The sequence below is a fragment of the Vanacampus margaritifer genome, chromosome 13 (assembly GCF_051991255.1).
Source record: "Vanacampus margaritifer isolate UIUO_Vmar chromosome 13, RoL_Vmar_1.0, whole genome shotgun sequence".
NCBI classification, from domain to species: Eukaryota; Metazoa; Chordata; class Actinopteri; order Syngnathiformes; family Syngnathidae; genus Vanacampus; species Vanacampus margaritifer.
In genome coordinates this window covers 3205176-3226265 of record NC_135444.1, presented here as the reverse complement: position 1 = coordinate 3226265, position 21090 = coordinate 3205176, and the positions used below count along the sequence as shown (strand labels likewise).

The following is a 21090-nucleotide window of genomic DNA, read 5'->3' as shown; positions in this document are numbered from 1 at the left end:
ATATTCAGAACGTGTGCATGGATTTAGAAGCTTTTATTTATAGAGATGAAAAATAAGTCTTTTTTTTATACTAAAACATTGATGGAATGAGGGAGGTTTGGATCTGGCAGTAGATTTTAGATCTGCTCAGAAGAAAAGGGATTACTTATATAGAAAAAATTTGAAAAAATTAGCCTGGGATACTGGAAATGAGGTAAATACTATTTTGCATCAGAATATAAACATCTAAATGCGGGTGGATATTTCATTTAAATCCGTCTCTATAAAGTATTGATGTAGCAGTAACTTGGCTGCCTTTACAGTCTGTGAGAAGTATGCTGTCAGAGACTGGAAGGAGGGCCAGGGCCATTGGTTGAAGGCAAGAAAGAAAACAAGAACTAAGAGGAAGGCAGAGGCAAAAAAGTACAGCATGATGAAAGAAAGCTGCAGGAGCACAGAGGAGCGAGGGGGTGTAGAAGGAAGACAGAGGCAAAGAGATGACAAGCTGAGAACATGTTTTATGAATTAAAAGGCTGCAGCTCAATTTCCTTTATCCCCCTAGCCATCCCTTGCTCACATAATCCACACGGCCCCAGGGTACGATTACACACACCCCACAGATGGCCGCACACACATGCATTTACTCACACAATGCTTTTGCACTCACCAGCTTGATTGGTTGTAATGTTGATTGACACTTGCTGGGCGGGATAAGGGCTCTTGTTGGAAACTCCGTTGACAGCCTGTAGAATGTAAATATAATCAGCATCTTACATTTTATACATTATACAACTGTTATTATAAAATCCATTTTCCAAAGGGCCATATGTACTCTCAAGCCAGCAAAATTATGGACACCGACATCCAATTGAAGACATGTCATGTAAAATTATATTTACCATTATGGTTTGCAGTATTATTGAACAACACTACTTGCTGTAGTAAATGGGGTTGATGTAATTTAATTAGTGCGTTAAATTGGAGTCAATTTAAAGTTCCTTTAATGCCACAATTTTTTTAAACACGCAATTAATGACCACCCCTTACTTGGAAAGCCTGTACTGGGGGAATTCTAGTCGCAACGCTGCAGACACGTCCACGTCAAAATTTAACAGTAATAAATGTAATAATAATGCCTATATTTGTGGAGACTGGGGTCAAGTTGTATTTAACAATTTTAAAAATGTGCAGAATTTCACAAGTTACTTAATGTTAAAGATTAGATGGAGTATGAAAACTCAGAAAAAAACGTTGTTGTACATTTTATCAATTTTATTGTACATTTAGAACAGATATAGAATTTGCAATTAATCATGAGTTAACTATTGAAGTCATGCAATTAATTATGACTTTAAAACTTAATCGCCTGACACCCCTAATTTCAATATTAATAACATCTATCAATATGATGCAACAGTCCTTCACCACTGCAAACTATAACCACAAAATTCAAATATTGTTAAACAATCATTAAGAGTTTGAATCGAAACTGAGAAATGAAATGAAATTTTTGATGACTCTTGTACTAGATGTCAGATTATGCATGTCTACCAAATGAAAAGCCCAGTGAGTTTTCAAAAGCAAGCTTACAGGCACCCCTTTATCTCTTGGCTGACATTATAGCAGATTTAATCATCTGTGAGGTAATTAAGTGAACAGTTACTTCCATAACTGCTGGGAATGCACTCTTCAGATGACTCATTTCAAAATCAACACTGTAAATATGTGCTTGATATCAGCATGAATTTTGAACGACTGGACGTTAATAAAAATAACGCCTTTCAAAAATCATTCTGCTCAAAACTAATTTCAGCTAGCGTCAAAGGATTAACTTTACAATAGTTTTGACGTTTCTTTTGGCATGTTGTAACAGTAATCCAATGGTGGCAAGGAAAAAAAATACGGATACATGCTTTTGTTCAGCGATACAAAAAAAAGTATTTCAGTGTCGATGAGACAATCACCAGCAGACTGCTTGTGGATGTCCAGCAGAAGTGTTGCTTGTGTTCAGAGATGTTACAGATTTTGTTTAGTTAGGAATCGAATGCTTCCATTTGCTACATTGCCTTTGCTTTGATAAGATTCTCTGACTGCATATTTGATTGTTTTTTGTGAAGTAAGGACTTCTCTGACAGATGACGTGGATTTGAATGATATTTATTAGAATTACTATTCAACAAGTGTATAGGAACACTGAAGATGTAGACTGCTATGTTGGCTTTTCTAGGGAAGGGTGAGTACTGGTATTTGTCCGATACCAGGTCTTATTTAAAAATAACGATACACACAACAGTGACCGATAACAGTATCAGCTGCCCTATTGAGGACCTTTTACTATCAAGAACTAGAAATGAGAAGCCTATAAAATTGCCATAAAATTCATGCAATTTTAAGGAGAAATACTATATTGGGCTATATAGGGCTTTCTTTAAAATGATCTTTCAGTGTTTTTGGGGAGGAAATTTTATGTATCAAAAGTACCAGTTGTTTCGGTACTTGGTATCAGTATCAGTGACTACCCAATTATTGAGTACTCGTACTGGTATTGGTCTGAAAAAAGAAATGGTATTGAACATCCCTCTTTTTTACGAAAGGTAGGGTGTTGCAGTGTGTGTGTGTGTGTGTGCGCGCATGTGTGTGTGTGTGTGTGTGTGTTACAGCTTTTAACAATAAATTGGTGAATACCTTTGTTTCAAATATTTGAAATATATATCCCTCTTCATTCATCTTTAAGTTTAAGTTAACAAGTTAGTATAATTAGAAATGTTCAAATATGAGTTAAACCATTGCTTTTACAGTTATTAAAGGTTTTATTATGGTCACAGTTTGTGCACTTAAACGACTTATTCACAATATAATTTATCTCAACGGGACATTTGGTTTTATTCTATAATGGGTTGTGGTCGCACTCTGAGGTACCACTTTTCCATAATGAGCATCCATCTTCTTTTTTTTAAAGCCAATTTAATCCAGTGAGCATATCAGTTAAAAATCAATACCATTGTATTCCATAATTTAATTATGAGGGTCATTTTCAACCAATCCACATTAGGCCATTTAAAAAACAGTGTATCTCTCTATCAAAGTGTGTATGGAAGATTATTGTGAATGAACTAGAAAGTGGAACTAACTAGAATACTAATCTTTTAAAACAATCAAGTGGTATTGCTATGATGAGATCTTAGCTAGTCACAGTTCAATCACACACTACACTCTTTCAGATCTGCGCTCACAAGGACACCGAGGTGACAGTTACAAGACAGGTGACCTTGGAGCAGGCAGTCAGACCTGATGGCCCGATGATGATGATGATAAAGTTGGCTCATGATCAAAGTTTGAAAGTTAAATTCAGCGCACTTTTATCAACACACAACCATACATTTGAAGCCACTGGCAAAACAAAAGCACCAATATCTATAATTTGACCTCACCATTTAGGATCAGAAATTAAATTATCAACCAACTAATATAAAGATTATTTTTGTCTTTCAGACGGACATTTGTGTATGTGTGATTGGACAGACAGATGTATGATATTTAATAATTTTAAGCACAACTCTAGAATGTATTGTTACATATGGGGACAGATTCTCAGAGTTTTGCAGAGCATGTGCAAAAAGTGATCCCCAAAAACATTTTGGCAAACAAAACGCTCCATATTAAAAGTAGAACAATGAGTTCATTCCATTTTAAAAAAAAAGATGCATTTGCGTGAACCTCAGTCCCCGATATTTTGTCACCAATTTACTATAACATATTTTATAATAGTATTTCAAACGCAACATTTTTTAAATGTATGTTTGAAAAATGTTTGCATATTACAATTAAATAAAAGCCAACATGCAAGATGTCATGAAACAAACCTGTATGTCAAACGTGTATGATGTGTGGGCTCGCAGCTTGCTGATTTCCACCTTGGTGACTTTTAACCCCCTCCGGCCTGGAACATAGGCCACACTGTCATCGCATGGCTGACACACCCGTCGCTCACTGCTGTGACATCGGTGGCACAACACATTATAGGACAAGTCTTCCCGATGCCCGATGTCACGTGGTGAATGCCACTCCAGTTGCACTGATGTCTGGTTAACAACTGAGACTAAGTTACGAGGACCCGATGGGACACCTGGAAGAGATGGGAGAATGATTTTTAAAAAATCAGAATTGAATTTAAAAGTATTTAAAAAAAAAAAATCTAATAACTTTAAAGTGTCCCTCTGCGAAAATAGGGCCCTAAAGCTGTACTTTTATTTATTTATTCTTGAACTATTTTCATTTTGTGTGGACTTGTTGTCAGGGATGACCATCAACTATAATCAAACACTCGTTAAAGAAATAAGAAGCTCATTCTTTTATGACCAAGGCTCAAAATAACTTTTTTTAGGAGCATATTTGCTAATCAATGGTGTTATTTGAGGAGCAACTTTGTAATATTAAGGAGCAGTTTTTTTGCGGGACAATCCCGGTGATCTGAAACAAAGGTTTAACTAAACATATGAACGATATTGCAAAAACATACGATATAGGTTTTGAATATTGTGATAGATACTGCGATATTTAACATATACGTAAAGAAATGACATTTGTATATCTAATTAAAGAAATAGAAATGTACTCTTAGCTAAGTAATTGTAATAACTTAAATTTTTTTATATATATGTATATGTCATTTTTAAAGTCTTTTTTTTGGTAATATCCCTAGATACTGTTCATCTATTGAATGGCGATGCACATTTAAAGCTGGCGATAGGCCAGTTTTGGTTGATGGTTGGCCTGTGGCGATACTTGGCGGTTTGTTTTTAGCAGAAAAAAAGCAACATAAAAAGAAAAGGTGCTGTTTAAAGGAGCACAGACTTTCTGTTACGCCCTGACTGTTTTGATTTTGGGCTGCCCAACATGGTTCTTTGCTTCCTAATCACCTCATTATGTGATTGGCTGCACGTCACTGTCAACAGGTTCATTTGTCCTCGGGCACACCACACATGGTGAGAATTTGGGCCAAAACAATGAAACTTGTTGAATATCCCCGATTTGAAATCATCCATCCATCCATCCATTTTCTTAACCGCTTTTCCTCACAAGGGTCGCGGGGGGCGCTGGAGCCTTTCCCAGCTGGCTTTGGGCAGTAGGCGGGGTACACCCTGAACTGGTTGCCAGCCAATCGCAGGGCACACAGAGACGAACAACGATCCACACTCATAATCATATCTAGGAATTTGGAGTGTTCAATAAACCTCCCATGCATGTCTTTGGAATGTGGGAGGAAACCAGAGTACCCGGAGCAAACCCACGCAAGCACGGGGAGAACATGCAAACTGATTTGAAATCAGAGCGGCCAAAATGTCTTTCCGAGTGCCGAGATCAGTCTGAACACTCTACACTCAGCAGGAATATCTGTTAAGGTTATCTTTTGGATATTGGGGCATCCTTCCGATCGTTGGGCGGGGAGATTCGGGGCTAAAAATGTGAAGTGAGAATGTTCAACGGATATTATTCATACAGCCAATGTTTACTTGCTTTGTCAGTGTTTTTAAGCTTTACTTATCTTTCGAATGGTTATTGGTGGAAGAAAAGCGCCACCAAATTTTTGAAGACACGCACAGATGGATTTGTGTATGAATCCAAATGTAAGTCCGGGAAAAGCGTCGTCAAGATTCACTTACCACTCCCCTCAGCGTTAAAAAAATAAGTTTCTACCCATTCCAACTGTCAATACACCGTTATTGTGATGCGGTGCAACAACAACAGCGTATTTAACTGTGCGCAAATTATATTTTCGTTGTCAAAAGCTACTCTCTGTGAACACGTACACGTCTGTTTGTTTGTTTTTAATTAATGATAGAATTTTGCCGAGGTATAGAATGCCTGAGTAAGCACGGTGCGCTAGCAGTTTTGCTAGTCATTGTGTCCATTTGGTTGGCAAAATCCACATTTTGACGCAAAAACTGCGATGCAAGGTCACTTACAGTATTTGGAGCCTTGGTGACACACAGTCCTTCAGAACTCAATTCATGTTTGCACTTGAAATGTGCAATTTGTGTGCATGAAAAATTCTTTGTTCAAATATTTTTCAGTTTATTTTTAAAAAGAGGATTGGTAACAAAAAAAATGCTTGAAATAGCTCAACATAATAAAAAGTGAAGAATTTTGTATTTAGCCTGAAACATGAAGTCACTGGACATGATTTTCCCTTTGTGGGCCACATAAAATGATGTGGAGGGCCAGACGTGTTTTGCTACACACTAAATCAATAATTTTGAATATTACCGGTACTTTAAGATTGCCACCATGAAATAAGAGATGACTCGTGATGGCATGTAAGCAGCATGGGGTCCCAATTATTCTGAATTTTATCATGAAAGATGAAATGCATGACCTGTATTCTATTGGATAATATGTTGTTGCATGAGAAGACTCAGAAGTCATGCGTCAAATGGGTGGAAAATATAAACACGGGCCTGGGAAAAAGGTCAAGTTAACTGTATGCTGATCAAAATAATTTGCATATCAGTCACTTAGTCAGGTTAATCAGGTAAAGGTCATTTTTGTTCCATCACCTTTCATGGTCAAGAATTAGCATTGATTTCAGCAGTGAAATAAAGTGAATGAACTGTGCATGAACCAGCTTTTAAACTCCCTAAAAAACATGAAATTCTATCTAGGGCAGCAAGAACATAGGAAGCAAATTCCGCTTGTTTGTGTTGTCAGTACCAAAAAACAAAAACAAAAAAACTAATATGGATGCAGGATCCCACAAAATACATTTACTCAAATTTTGCATCCCTTCACAATTGTTGGAGGCTAGAGCAGGGATTGTTAGTTTCGAAGTGATTTACATACACGCGCAAACACACACACACACACACACACACACACACGCACACACACACACACACACACACACACACACACACACACACACACACACACACTGACTGGCTGCAGAGACAGTCTGGAATGATTCATGTCTCAACCTACTTCCACCACATCTCAGTGGAGCTGAGAGAGTGTGTTGCTAACCCTGCTCCTCGTCTTGCATAGCAATGCAGCCCCTTCAACACTCTAAACACATATTCACTTAGATGAAAAGCCAGTGGAATGTGGCAGATGAAAATATGGGGACTGTTGCAGCACTGTTGTTTAAACTTTTGTATACATTTTCAGTTGAAATGGCAAATTTGGTCAGACATTTGACTAGCAATGTTACAGTACTACATCATGTTCCACTGTCATCACTACTGTCCAGAATATCAGTTTGTTTATGTTTTTGTCAGATTTGTTTTTTGTATGGACATTTGACATAGAGGGACTCACTTGTGCACAAGTCCTGTGGTTTGTCCATGTCACCACGATAGTAACCGTTCCGGCAACCACAAAGGGAGGCAGCCTCAATGGTGGAGCGACTGTTAAGTGGACATTGCTGACATAATCCAGGCCCCTGGGATGATTTAAAGGTGCCCTGTGGACAAGCTGTGAAGAAATTGGAAAATGGCAGTTTACTATCATGTTAAGAGTTCATACATAAAGTTTGCAAATACTGTATGTTAGGTTGACTGTGGTAGGGAAGGTGTATTTTGGAGTGACTGCATATTATTAAGAAAAGATACACAAACATGTTTTCCAAGGTTTTCTTTTAGTTTTCTTTGTAGCGACTAGACAACAGTTTTATAGCTTTGATCCTCTTATGTGGGTCAGAGTGCTGTTAAATCAAAATATGTACCCTTTAAGATGAAATGCATCTATTAATAGTTAAAGATGGTGCACCCCCATTTTGAATTTTGTCATTCAGGAGCAACGTGTTCTGAGCAAGAAGTACTTTTTTGTTATTCAAACTGCAGACATGCTGTTTCTTTATTTGCCATCTGCCTCAGAAAATATGAGTGTTGTAATGGAGAATAGCATCAGTGTAGATTGGATGCATAGCTTACACTAAATCAAATTTTACATCAAGGAAAGTGAGTCTTAAAGCTACTAAATATTGGTTCTTTGTACACAATGTATAGTGTGATTATCCAAGTTATTCATAAATGAAATGCAACATAGAAAAAAAAACTGCTTACAATTAACTCACTGATTACTGATTAGCGATGTGGCAGTGAGAGCATCTAATTGGAGACATAGGATCATATTGTTTACAGTTAACTTAGAACACAGCATGCAACAACCTTGGGACTCAAAAGCCTGTTTTGATCAATTTCCATTCCATTCTCCTGTTTTTCTACAATTGCTCATGTGGCAGGCAGTATAGCGAGAGTCTATATAAAAGCCATGGCTATACAATAGTGTAGACTTCAGTATAGCATTGTTTCTAGCTTTTTAAATAAAATGTTACCACACCGATCAAACAGTTCAACCCATCAGATAAGCACTTTGCGAAAGGAAACTATCACCCTGGCACCAAAACGTCTGACTGCTTGACTGACTTTTAATCTTACTGGCACTTTAGTGCAGTTCCTCAGTTCATGCTCTGTTTGCCGCAATCTGTTTAAGGTCCTCTGCCTTCTTCACAGCTCCACTCACCGAAAAGCCAACTTTCTTCTGAAGAAGAGCAGCATTGTCATCCATATTGGTTGTGCTGTGCCTGGAGCAAAGCATTTTACGATGACATCAGTGTCAAAAGTCAGTCCCATTTCCAAGATGGGCTTCATCTTTGGATTGGCATAAAATGTCATAGCTTTATTGCTCTCGTTATTGTATATGTTCAGCCACCAGACTGTAAAATTGTTCTTTTTGGTAATTGTCTGGAGCTAAATACAACATAACTTGGTAAAAAGTAGATCAATAAGGTTTTTACCTATTACCTATATTATATAATGGATATATATGCAGTGTATACTGAAGAAAGAGAAGGATTACTAAAGTAGGATTTGTACGCAAGGGCAGAAACCACACCCACAAAATTTAACAGCTGGGAGCAAATTTGCACTTGATTTGTCACACATGGCAATGGATTTGCCCCAAGGAGACAGCAGTTTAGTAACAATTGCGAGAGAGATGAAATTATCTGAAAGTGAGCTTGGACCGAAGAGGTGCAAAAGTGTCTTCCTCATTAAAGGCCATGATACCACTACCATAAGGCCTCAGTTCAGTGGTCTTGTAAACCAGAGGTCATGAGTTCAATTCTCACTGGGGCCTTTCAAGGAATCATTGACTCACCAAATAAACTGCAGAGGTTTGGTAGTACGGTCTCAGAGTTAATATCCTGATGATATATTTATTGTCAATGTAATTGACGGTTAAGCCAGAACAAGGTTAATTTGCTGTTTTAAAGATCATGCTTCCACCATCGCAAGGTGTTGTACCTCAGTAGTTAGAGTACTGGGATCCATTTCACAAAACAGGTTCAACAAACTGAGACTAACCCTGAACTGTGAGTATGGTTTATTTGTTTTTATTCATTTTTCCTTTTCGGAAATACATCCGAAAAGGGCTGACGGAACAAAGCCGAAGCTTATTAATCCCCGTGCCCAGAATACATTTAAGATGCATAATAATGCATTATCAAGTATGGAGTTGACCTACCTGAGATAGGAAACTCTGTGTTTTTGGTTGCAGGACAGCTGAAAGTCAGTTTGATCAACGCAAAGTATTTTCACCTGGAGTTAAGTACGGAAACCACCACCTTAAAAAGTGTCATGGTGGGTGTGAGTGGTTGTAAGATGGTGGACCCAAACACGGGGAAACACGGCAGGGAGACTGGAATGAAGGACAATGTGAGAGACTTTATTAAAACATGCAGAGACAAGTGAGTAGGAAGGTGGCCGTGACTGGACGTGACGAGAGTAACGTAACTGTGACGTGGGCGACTGGGTCAGGTGTGGCGATGATGGTGATTTGGCGGTGATGACGAAGGCTGCTTGGCGGTGAAGACTAGTGATAGGCAGATGAAGCTTTTTGAACACTCAAAGCTTTCCATCAAATTGGTTCACAAAAAGGTTCTGCTCGTGAGGCTTCATGTGCACACAAACTGTAATTTGAACCACTTTGCCTTTTTGCAACAGTGTTTGTTTAGGAACACTTATACATGCTTTAGTTGCCAATTTGTATTTTTATTTAAATGTAATTGTAATATTGGTTTTGTGTATTGTTACATTGCTGAACATACATTTGTTTGTTACACTCATGCAGTTAATCAGTTTATTAAAATTGTGTGGGTAATGTGATGTTATGAAAATTTGCAATACTGTAGGAAATATAGCAATTAATGATGCACTGATTACATGAAAACTGAGGTAATGGGAACTGTGCTTATGGACACTGAAGTGATAGGTATTGTGCACTAGGAGCACTGATAGTTGTTATGATAGATGAATGGTTAACAAATCTGATTGCTGGTATGTACGCCATTAGCGCAAAACAAGCAATTTACCTAAATGCAAATGACGTAAATTTTCAGAATAATGCGTCATTCCATATTAGTGTTGCCAAACCGGGGACAACCTTCTTATTTACTTTATTTTTAGCAGTCCCCATGACCAAAAAATTTTCATTGTCATTGGTGACATCATTTGCCTGGAACGAATCACGCCTCGACACGGGCTTCAGAAATTTCTACCTGGATTACTTGAAACACGCTCCGAAGCCTCGGCACATTACTTCCCATCCCTCGTGAAGACGAAGGCTGCTTGGCGCCGCGGCCTAGCCGAACAAACTTCCACACATAACATAGGCAATGCTCCCACAGAGACTCAGACACAAACAACAGACTAAATACACCAACGCTAATGAGACACACCTGGGGAACACAATTGGCTGAGGGCACTGATTGGTCACACACAATGGGAAGGGAAGAAACACACAGGTGGACGTGGTCAGACATGACGTGGTCAGACATAACGAGACAAGGGAAGAAATCAGGAACACATGAAATCAACATCAACCACAGACAAAAACAACAGGAACACCCAAAACTAAACAAAAAATCAACCACACTGAACCAAAACATGACAAAAAGACTGCATCAATGGAGCCCGATTCGATGAGTCACCATGGCCACGGCGAGGCAGAGAGCCGCGATACCTTCTGCTTCCCCGTTTTTACCCCTCTTGAACTGGAAATCTTAGTCCTTTGCAATCACAATAATATTGCAGGGGAAGCCTGCTTGAATAGTAGCTCATTAATTTATTTAATTTAGGTGCAATCCTGCAGGGGAGAAGCACACATGACTTAATATGAAATGTAAAAAAACTTAAGATGAAATATAAAAAAAATTCACACAGGTAAGCGCAGTAACAGCGCAGCACAATACATGCTGGGATGTGAGTGCATGACTATGGCTGGTAATGTTACAAATGTAAGGACAGATTAAGCTGTGTATGTAGATGATGGACTGTGATGTGCGACACCGCTCAAAAATAACTGTCCGGAAATGCCAGAACATCTGTGCACGGCGTAATAGAAATCTCACGGTGAATATTTAATTTCCGGCACAGTAATGCTGCACATTCTAATAAGGGAATTGTGGAACCAATTTTAGATTACAAATTGAATTGATGACCAACTTCATAAAATTGCTTCAATTGGTAACACACGATTGAATTAACTCTTTGACCGCCAAAACGTTTAATAACATTTAGTAAAATCCAAATGAGTGCCGCCAAAAACTTTAAAAGACGTTAACTATGTTTTTATTTTTTGGGGGGGACGGGTGGAGGAAAGCCTTGGCCAGCTGTGCTCAAAGTATCAAGCAGATCGAGTTAGTATAATGACTATTTATGTGCACTAGATGGCAGCGATGACTCTCTTTGGACAAGATCGGGCAGGAGTCAGTAGTAGAAGACGTGAGGTGGAGCTAGAGTGGTGAGGGGAGAATGGCTGCGGAAGCGAAAATGGCGACCGGTTGCAAGCAGCTCACGCTTGAGCATTTTTTTCAAAGACGAAAAGCATCGACCAGTGCTAAAGAGCACATTGATGATGATGATGGTGACTCCGAGGTTGGAAGCGTTGACGCGGCGGCATCAATCACGTCGTAAAGCCTCACCGACTAGCGATGCTAACGCCGGAAAACGTGGTGCACAACCGAGCACTTCTGCACAGGCAACGTTCAATCGGACGATGAAGAGTACCCTGAGTCCAATGCATATTCATCGGAGGAGTGGGTACAGTCTGATCACGGAGAAGACACTGGTTCTGGACTACGATGCCATCATGAATTGAGTGGATAAGATGAATCAGAACATCTCTTACCACCCGGTATAGGAACTGAAGGACATGAGGAAGCAGGACGTAACACCGGGTCACCGTATCATGATCCTGAGAGTAGACTTGATGACAACATGGCCAAACACACACTGCAGGATATACCTGCTACTCCCCGGAAAAAAAGACCGGCAAGAAAGTGTAGGGTCTGCACGCGGAGGGGCAATCGCAGTGAAACTAATCTGTGGTGCAAATCCTGCTGCGTCCCCTTGCACGCAGGAGAGTGTTACACAATATACCACACAAAAAGAAAAACTGTGTAGTTGAAACATCCACACCATTGTAAATAGTGCCACAGTTGCACACATTTGTAAATAGTTTGACAAATTGTTTTGTCAAATTGTTACACTGTTGAATGTAAATAAACTTATTTTGCTATCAAAAAACACTTTTTCATTGTTGGTGGTAGTGTTTTACAGAAGTAAAGCACTGTTTAGTTGTTTGTGGCATCATTCATGGAAAAGAAAAGGTGTCAAATTCATTATAGAGTACATGAAATAATATTGTTTCACTAAAAGCTTGATTTCTACCTATTTTGGTCCAAAAAAAAAAAAAAAACAGAGCATTTCGGTGAAACTAACCATTTTCTATTGTTGATTACTAAAAAACTGAATAAGGTAGAAACAAACTTTTTTTCCCGATGAAAGATGAGAGTTCAATCTTTCATTTGGTATCTGTGATTCCATAGTCCAAACACAAAATTTTCTGTGGACCTTGAAAGATCAGTCAAAATGTTTTAAATGAGCCGGCCCCCACATGTTCTCTTTTCTGAAAATGGTTGGCAGTCAAAGAGTTAAGTTAATCCAAAATCAATATATTAAATTTAATGACTATGTGTTCATTAAACTTAATATATTCACTTGAATTAAATTAATCAACGATATGCTATCTAAAAAGACAGAGTTTATAATACAATAATTGAGATACAACAACTTTGAATATAATAACAAATCAGGTAAATTTCTTGCAAACCAACTTCAACGCAATCGAGAAAAATCTCTTATAACGGCTATTAAAGGGACAACTGGTGAATACACACAATCACCAGAAGAAATTAATCACATTTTTTATAACTATTATTGCAACCTATACTCAGAAACTAACAAGCCTAATCCTGAGCATATTGAGGCATTCTTCAGTAGCTTAAATATACCTCAGTTAACTACTGAATATAAAGATATGTTAGATGCGCCACTTACTATAAACGAGTTGTACAGTGCTCTCGATAGTATGCCTAATGGCAAAGCAACTGGCCCGGATGGTTATCCGGCTATATTTTTTAAGCACTTCTGGTTAATGCTTGCTATTCTTAAGAGTAGTAACATAAATTAAAGCTAATGGTTAAATACGCCCACACATGAATACAGCAGCAATTAAACTTTTATTAAAGCCAGAAAAAGACCCCACCCTTCCATCAAGTTACCGTCCGATTTCACTAATTAACTGATATTAAAATTATCACTAAGGCTTTCGCATCTAGACAAGAAACAGTAATTTCGACAATCATTCATAGCGACCAAACAGGCTTTATTGAAGATCGTCACTCTACTAATAATATTAGGAGGCTCTTTAACCTTATTAGCATGTCACAGCGGCATTATAAAAAGGCAGTTATTATATCATTGGATGCAGAAAAAGCTTTAGACAAAGTTAACTGGTCCTTCCTCTTTGCTGTTTTAAATAAATTTGGCTTTGGGAAGTCATTTCTTCACTGGGTGTCAGTATTATATGATTCTCCTAAAGTTACAGTTACTACTAATGGGATTATATCTCAGAATTTTACTCTAAAGAGAGGCACAAGACAGGGATGCCCACTGTCCCCTTTTTTATTTGCAATATTTATTGAGCCGCTTGCATTAGCCATACGCCAGGAAGGAAGGATTCAAGGAATTCACTCTGGGGTAAAAGAACACAAAATTAATCTATATGCCGATGATATTTTACTTTATTTAGAAAAGCCTGCTATTTTGTTAGGGGAAGTGTTTGACTTAATAACTAAATTCTCACATTTATCAGATTTTTCTATTAACTGGACAAAATCAACACTACTACCTATTACAGAAAATTCATGGAACCATGCAAGCCAGGACCCACACTACTCATTTTCTATAGGTAATTTAAAATACTTAGGTATAAAAATCTCTCTGGAAGTTAATATTCCTCCTCACTACTCTGATAGTTACTGTCGAAGAATTTCAGTTTAGCCAGAACCAGATTAATTTGCTGTTATTAAATCATGTTACAATAAACACATGGCCCCATAGCTCAGTGGTTAGAGCACTGGTCTTGTAAACCAGGGGTAGTGAGTTCAACTCTCAATGGGACCTTTAAGGGAATCATTGACTCACCAACTAAATTTCGCATATTTTGTAGTACTGCATTGCAATGTCTGTATTTAGGGTCTCTGGGAGCCAATATTCCTCCTTACTACTCTGATATTAACTAACAATGGATTTCACTGTTCAGCCAGAACTAGGTTAATTTACTGTTTTAAAGTCATGTTGCTGATACCGTAAGGCCTTGTACTGTAGCTCAGTGGTGAGAGCACTGGTCTAATAAACCAGGGGTCGTGAGTTCAATTCTCACCTGGGCCTTTCAGTGATTACTTACCTAAACCAATATAGTGCAGATAATTCATAGTACTGCATTGTCATGCCTGTATTTAGGTTTTTTGGGAGTTAATATTATTCCGCACTACCCTGATAGTTACTGTGAATGAAATATATTCAGCCAGAATCAGGTTAATTTGCTTTTTTAAAGTCATGTTGCCTCGATCACAAGGCCTCGTAGCTCAGTGGTTAGAGCACTGGTCTCGTAAACCAGGGGTCATAAATTCAATTCTCACTGGTTTCCTTATAGGGAATCTTTGACTCACCAAATAAACTTCACAATGTTTTGTAGTACTGCATTTCAATGCCTGTATTTAAGGTGTCTGGGAGTTAATATTCCTCCTCACTATTCTGATAGATACTGTTGAAGAAGTCATATTACCAAAAACACAAGTCCTCGTAGCTCAGTGGTTAGAGCACTGGTCTTGTAAATCAGGGGTCGTGAGTTCAATTCTCATTGGGTCCTTTTAGGGAATCATTTACTCAACAAATATACTTCATATATTTTGTAGTGCTGCATTGTCAAGCCTGTATTTAGGTTCTCTGGAAGTTATTATTCCTCCTCACTACTCTGATAGTTACTGTCGAAGAATTTCAGTTTGGCGAAAACCAGATTAATTTGTTGTTTCTAAGTCATGTTCCAATAGACACAAGGCCGCATAGCTCAATGGTTAGAGCACTGGTCTCGTTAACCAGGGGTCGTGAGTTCAATTCTCACTGGGGCCTTTTAGGGAATCAATGACTCACCAAATAAACTTTGCATATTTTGTAGTACTTCATTGTCATGTCTGTATTTAGGGTCTCTGGGAGCCAATATTCCACCTCACTACTCTGATAGTTACTGTAAATAGATTTCACCGTTCAGACAGTACCAGGTTAATTTGCTGTTTTAAAGTCATGTTACCTACACCGAAAGGCTTTGTAGCTTAGTGGTTAGAGTACTGGTCTCGTAAACCATGGGTCGTGAGTACAATTCTCACTGGTTTCCTTATAGGGAGTCATTGACTCACCAAATAAACTTCACATATTTTGTTATACTGCATTGTCATGTCTGTATTTAGGGTCTCTGGGAGCCAATATTCTTCCTCACTACTCTGATTGTTACTGTCAATGGAATTCACAGTTCAGTCACAACCAGGTTAATTTGCTGTTTTTAAGTCATGTTATCAAAAACACAAGGCCTCGTAGCTCAGTGGTTAGAGCACTGGTCTTGTAAACCACGGGTCGTGAGTTCAATTCTCACTGGGGCCTTTTAGGGAATCAATGACTCACCAAATAAACTTCGCATATTTTGTAGTACTTCATTGTCATACCTGTATTTAGGGTTTTTGGGAGTTAATATTATTCCCCACTACCCTGATAGTTACTGTGAATGAAATATATTCAGCCAGAATCAGGTTAATTTGCTTTTTTAAAGTCATGTTACCTCGATCACAAGGCCTCATAGCTCAGTGGTTAGAGCACTGGTCTCGTAAACCAGGGGTCATAAATTCAATTCTCACTGGTTTCCTTATAGGGAATCTTTGACTCACCAAATAAACTTCAGATATTTTGTAGTACTCCATTTCAATGCCTGTATTTAAGGTGTCTGGGAGTTAATATTCCTCCTCACTATTCTGATAGTTACTGTTGAAGAAGTCATATTACCAAAAACACCAGTCCTCGTAGCTCAGTGGTTAGAGCACTGGTCTTGTAAATCAGGGGTCATGAGTTCAATTCTCATTGGGGCCTTTTAGGGCATCATTTACTCAACAAATAAACTTCATATATTTTCTAGTACTTCATTAACATGTCTGTATTTTGGGTCTCTGGGAGCCAATATTCCACCTCACTACTCTGATAGTTACTGTAAATAGATTTCACCGTTCAGCCCGTACCAGGTTAATTTGCTGTTTTAAAGTCATGTTAACTACACCGAAAGGCTTTGTAGCTCAGTGGTTAGAGTACTGGTCTCGTAAACCATGGGTTGTGAGTTCAGTTCTCACTGGTTTCCTTATAGGGAGTGAAGACATTTTCTATGCATATTTTTACTGTTTATGAATCTACTTATAGTATATAGATGCCATATAACTGTGATAATGGTTGTGTGAAATATATTGGACATATAACTGTATTGTAATGAATAACACTTTTCACTCCCTTCCAGCTGGTGAGATAGGAATGCACATGGGAGGCATGTTCTCAAGTTCTCAGGGTGATAACACTGTGGGTCTGAGGGAGTCTAGGTCGCATGGTAGTACCTGTCTAATCATATATTTCCGGCTTTGGACGAAACTGGAGTAAACATGTCAGTAAATCACTTGTCTGTCTATTATAATTGCTAACCCTTTGTCCAGCCTCAGAGGAGGAGTATGCTTTTTTCATCTATAAAGCGACTGTGTGTTTTCATATGGACACACTCGAGGCTTAACATCACCTTTGAATGTAAGCATGTCTTGTGTCTTTTAAGAGCTCTTAAAATAAATTCTTTATAAAGAAGGCTTCTTTATCAGATCTCATTTTTCAATTATTTTTGAACACGCAAAGATTACACTTAATATAGTAATCAAATAATACCTTCAGGAGTCATTGACTCGCCAAATAAACTTCGCATATTTTGTTATACTGCATTGTCATGTCTGTATTTAGGGTCTCTGGGAGCCAATATTCCTCCTCACTTCTCTGATTGCTACTGTCAATGGAATTCAGTTCAGTCAGAACCAGGTTAATTTGCTGTTTTTAAGTCATGTTAGCAAAAACACAAGTTCTCGTAGCTCAGTGGTTAGAGCACTGGTCTTGTAAACCAGAGGTCGTGAGTTCAATTCTCACTGGGGGCCTTTTAGGGAATCATTGACTCACCAAATAAACTTGCATATTTTGTAGTACTTCATTGTCATGTCTGTATTTAGGGTCTCTGGGAGCCAATATTCCACCTCAAGACTCTTGATAGTTACTGTAAATGGATTTCACCGTTCAGCCAGTACCAGGTTAATTTGCTGTTTTAAAGTCATGTTGCCAATACCATAAGGCTTTGTAGCTCAGTGGTTAGAGTACTGGTCTTGTAAACCATGGGTCGTGAGTTCAGTTCTCACTGGTTTCCTTATAGGCTGTCATTGACTCACCAAATAAACTTTGCATATTTTGTTATACTGCATTGTCATGTCTGTATTTAGGGTCTCTGGCGGCCAATATTCCTCCTCACTACTCTGATTGTTACAGTCAATGGCATTCAGTTCAGTCAGAACCAGGTTAATTTGAGTTTTTTAAGTCATGTTACCAAAAAAACAAGGCCTCCTAGCTCAGTGGTTAGAGCCCTGGTCTTGTAAACCAGGGGTCGTGAGTTCTATTCTAATGGGGGCCTTTTAGGGAATCATTGACTCACCAAATAAACTTCTCATATTTTGTAGTACTTCATTGTCATGTCTGTATTTAGGGTCTCTGGGAGCCAATATTCCTTCTCACTACTCTTGATAGTTACTGTAAATGGAGTTCACCGTTCAGCCAGTACCAGGTTAATTTGCTGTTTTAAAGTCATGTTGTCACTACAATAAGACCTTGTAGCTCAGTGGTTAGAGCACTGGTCTAGTAAACCAGGGGTCGTGAGTTCAATTCACACCTGGGCTTTTCAGTGATTACTTACCTAAACCAAAATAGTGCAGATAGTTGCATACTACTCCAATGTCATGCCTGTTTTTGGGAGGTAATATTATTCCTCACTACCCCGATAGTTACTGTTAATCAAATATATTCAGGCAGAATCAGGTTAATTTGCTTTTTTAAAGTCATGTTGCCTAGACCACAAGGCCTCGTAGCTCAGTGGTTAGAGCACTGGTCTAGTAAACCAGGGGTCATGAGTTCAATTCTCACCTGGGCCTTTCAGTGAGTCCTTACCTAAACCAATATAGTGGAGATTATTCATAGTACTGCATTGTCATACCTGTATTTAGTGTTTTTAGGAGTTAATATTATTCCTCACTACCCTGATAGTTACTGTGAATGAAATATATTCAGTTACTGTAAATTGATTTCACCGTTCAGCCAGTACCAGGTTAATTTGCAGTTTTAAAGTCATGTTACCTATACCGAAAGGCTTTGTAGCTCAGTGGTTAGAGTACTGGTCTCGTAAACCATGGGTCGTGAGTTCAGTTCTCACTGGTTTCCTTAGAGGGAGTCATTGACTCACCAAATAAACTTCGCATATTTTGTAGTACAGACGCTCCCCAACTTACGAACGAGTTCCTTTCCGAGCGGTCGTTCGTAAGGTGAATTTGTTCGTAAGTTGCTTCAGCGCTATATTTTGTATTCTAATTTATGTTTAAAGCCTATATAAGTATATTGAAGGTTTATATAAGTATGTTTAAGGCTTGTATACAAATAAACTGCATTGGTTTGTACTGAAAAAACTTTTAATAAAATGGAGAGAATACGTACAGTACTGTACAATGTTAGAGAGAGAGCGAGAGACACTTAATAGAAGAACACTTAGGAAGAAGTTGAGGGTTGAGTAGAAGAAGATGAGGGTTGATGAGTATCTCCTTGGAGGATTTACTCGAAACTGGCCTAAAGAAGCGATCCAACGACGATTGCACAGTTTCCTTTTTTTTTTCTTCATAAATGATGCGGTAGCACTGTGTGGCATCATTTATTTGATTTGCAACCTTTGTGCAACGTTCGATATTTGGGTCTTGCTGCTCGAAGAGTGCGATGGCTTTATCTATCAGCGAAAACCCCTCGGCCAAGAGTTTCGCCTCGAATTTCTTCAGGGGGGCAGGTGTTTCTTCCTCCTCCTCTTAGACACGTTGCTGAGCCTCCATCTCCATGAGGTCTTGGTTACTCAATTCCTCCCCATGGGACTCAAGCAATTCCTCGAAGTCCTCCTCCTGCAGGTCAAGCTCGAGTTTGTCACTTAGGCCGACAAGAGTGCTGAGGATTTCTTTATTGATGCCCTCCTGTTCAAAGCCACAGGAGTCCTTGACGAACTGAGGGCATAGAGGCCTCCACACGGCGTTGAGGTTCACCTCGGTAACCTCACGCCATGATGCATCAATGTTTTTTACGCAGTTAAGGACGTTATAGGACTTCCAGTAGCTCTGTTTGGTCATCTCGGCGTCAGAATCCACTGCTTTCAAGGCCATCCTGTACGTCCGTCGGGTGTAATATTTCTTGAAATTGGCGATAACGCCCTGGTCCATCGGCTGCAGAAGTGAAGTTGTATTTGGCGGCAGGTACACAACTTTGACATCAGGATGAAAATCATCCAAGTGCGGGGGGTGGCCAGGGGCATTGTCCAGCACCAGCAGGATCTTGAATGGAATTCCATTTTCCCGGCAATACAACTTCACTTCTGGGATGAAATGGTGGAAGAACCAGTCCTCAAATACAACGAGTGTCACCCATGCCTTCGTGTTTGACATCCACATAATGGGGAGAGAGCTTTTCGTCACGTTCTTCAGGGCTCGAGGGTTGGTTGCCCGGTAGACTAGCAGCGGCTTCAGCTTGTAGCTCCCTTCAGCATTCGCCCCAAGCATTAAGGTTAGGCGGTCTTTAGCCGCTTTATATCCGGGCATCGTCTTCTCCTCACGGCCAATGTAGGTCTTGTCTGGCATTTTCTTCCAAAAAAGACCCGTTTCGTCGACATTGAAGATCTGCTTAGCCGAATAGCCACCCTCCTCAATGATCTCCTTCAACAATTGGGGGAATCGCTCGGCAGCCTCTTTGTCCGCAGATGCTGCCTCTCCGGACACGGACACATGGTGGAGATTAGCCCTCTTTTTGAAACGAGAAAACTACCCGTGGCTGGCAGAAAACGTTTCTTCGGCAGCGCTTTCCCCAGCCTTAGCCTTGACATCCTCAAAGGTAGATTTGGCTTTCTCCTGAATGAGCATAAGGCTCAGAAGAATACGCCGCTGCTGCTGATCCTCGAGCCAAATGGTGAGAAGTTTCTCCATCTCTTCCATGATTTTCCCTCTTTTTTTGCTAATGATCGTCGATTGCATCGGCACTGCACCTTTCACGTGTTCCATTATGCGATCTTTCTGCTTATAAATGGTACCGACGGTCGAACAATTCAATTTGTATGCCCGTGCAGCGCTCACCATTTTATCACCCGCTTCAAGCTTCTTTATTATTGCCACTTTTGTCTCAAATGAAATGGCTTGCCTCTTCTTTGCACTACCACTCTCACTAGAAGCCTTTCGCTTTTCACCAGCCATGTTGAATAAGATGCACGAGATACAGTATTTACATTACAGTACAGTAAGTAATGAGCAAAAAAATAGAGGAAGAGGAAGGTGGATGCTGGGTGAGCTCTCACAGCGTGGGTGAG

At 39.2% G+C, this 21090-nt stretch overlaps 1 protein-coding gene, 1 long non-coding RNA gene and 8 other non-coding genes across 12 annotated transcripts in view; 8 read left to right on the top strand and 2 right to left on the bottom strand.

Moving 5' to 3' along the window:
• The window catches only part of LOC144062936 (ephrin type-B receptor 1-like), a 139687-nt gene that overhangs the window by 38050 nt on the left and 80547 nt on the right, over positions 1-21090 (bottom strand). For all 3 annotated transcript variants that reach the window (XM_077584759.1, XM_077584760.1, XM_077584761.1), the window contains 3 exons: positions 7294-7449; positions 3843-4105; positions 647-722 (listed from right to left, as the gene is read on the bottom strand). In XM_077584759.1, the coding sequence (XP_077440885.1) occupies positions 647-722; positions 3843-4105; positions 7294-7449 (495 nt within the window). The remainder of the gene's footprint in view (positions 1-646; positions 723-3842; positions 4106-7293; positions 7450-21090) is intronic.
• On the bottom strand, positions 9682-11355 carry LOC144062939 (uncharacterized). The gene is made up of 2 exons (XR_013296481.1): positions 10535-11355; positions 9682-9849 (listed from the first exon to the last, which is right to left on the bottom strand). It is a non-coding gene; the product is annotated as an uncharacterized LOC144062939 (long non-coding RNA).
• On the top strand, positions 14432-14504 carry trnat-ugu (transfer RNA threonine (anticodon UGU)). Its single transcript has one exon. It is a non-coding gene; the product is annotated as a tRNA-Thr (tRNA).
• On the top strand, positions 14694-14771 carry trnai-aau (transfer RNA isoleucine (anticodon AAU)). The gene has a single exon. It is a non-coding gene; the product is annotated as a tRNA-Ile (tRNA).
• On the top strand, positions 15440-15512 carry trnat-cgu (transfer RNA threonine (anticodon CGU)). Its single transcript has one exon. It is a non-coding gene; the product is annotated as a tRNA-Thr (tRNA).
• Positions 15965-16037, top strand: trnat-ugu (transfer RNA threonine (anticodon UGU)). Its single transcript has one exon. It is a non-coding gene; the product is annotated as a tRNA-Thr (tRNA).
• Positions 16445-16517, top strand: trnat-ugu (transfer RNA threonine (anticodon UGU)). The gene has a single exon. It is a non-coding gene; the product is annotated as a tRNA-Thr (tRNA).
• trnat-ugu (transfer RNA threonine (anticodon UGU)) lies at positions 17530-17602 on the top strand. Its single transcript has one exon. It is a non-coding gene; the product is annotated as a tRNA-Thr (tRNA).
• Positions 18317-18393, top strand: trnat-agu (transfer RNA threonine (anticodon AGU)). The gene has a single exon. It is a non-coding gene; the product is annotated as a tRNA-Thr (tRNA).
• trnat-agu (transfer RNA threonine (anticodon AGU)) lies at positions 18568-18640 on the top strand. Its single transcript has one exon. It is a non-coding gene; the product is annotated as a tRNA-Thr (tRNA).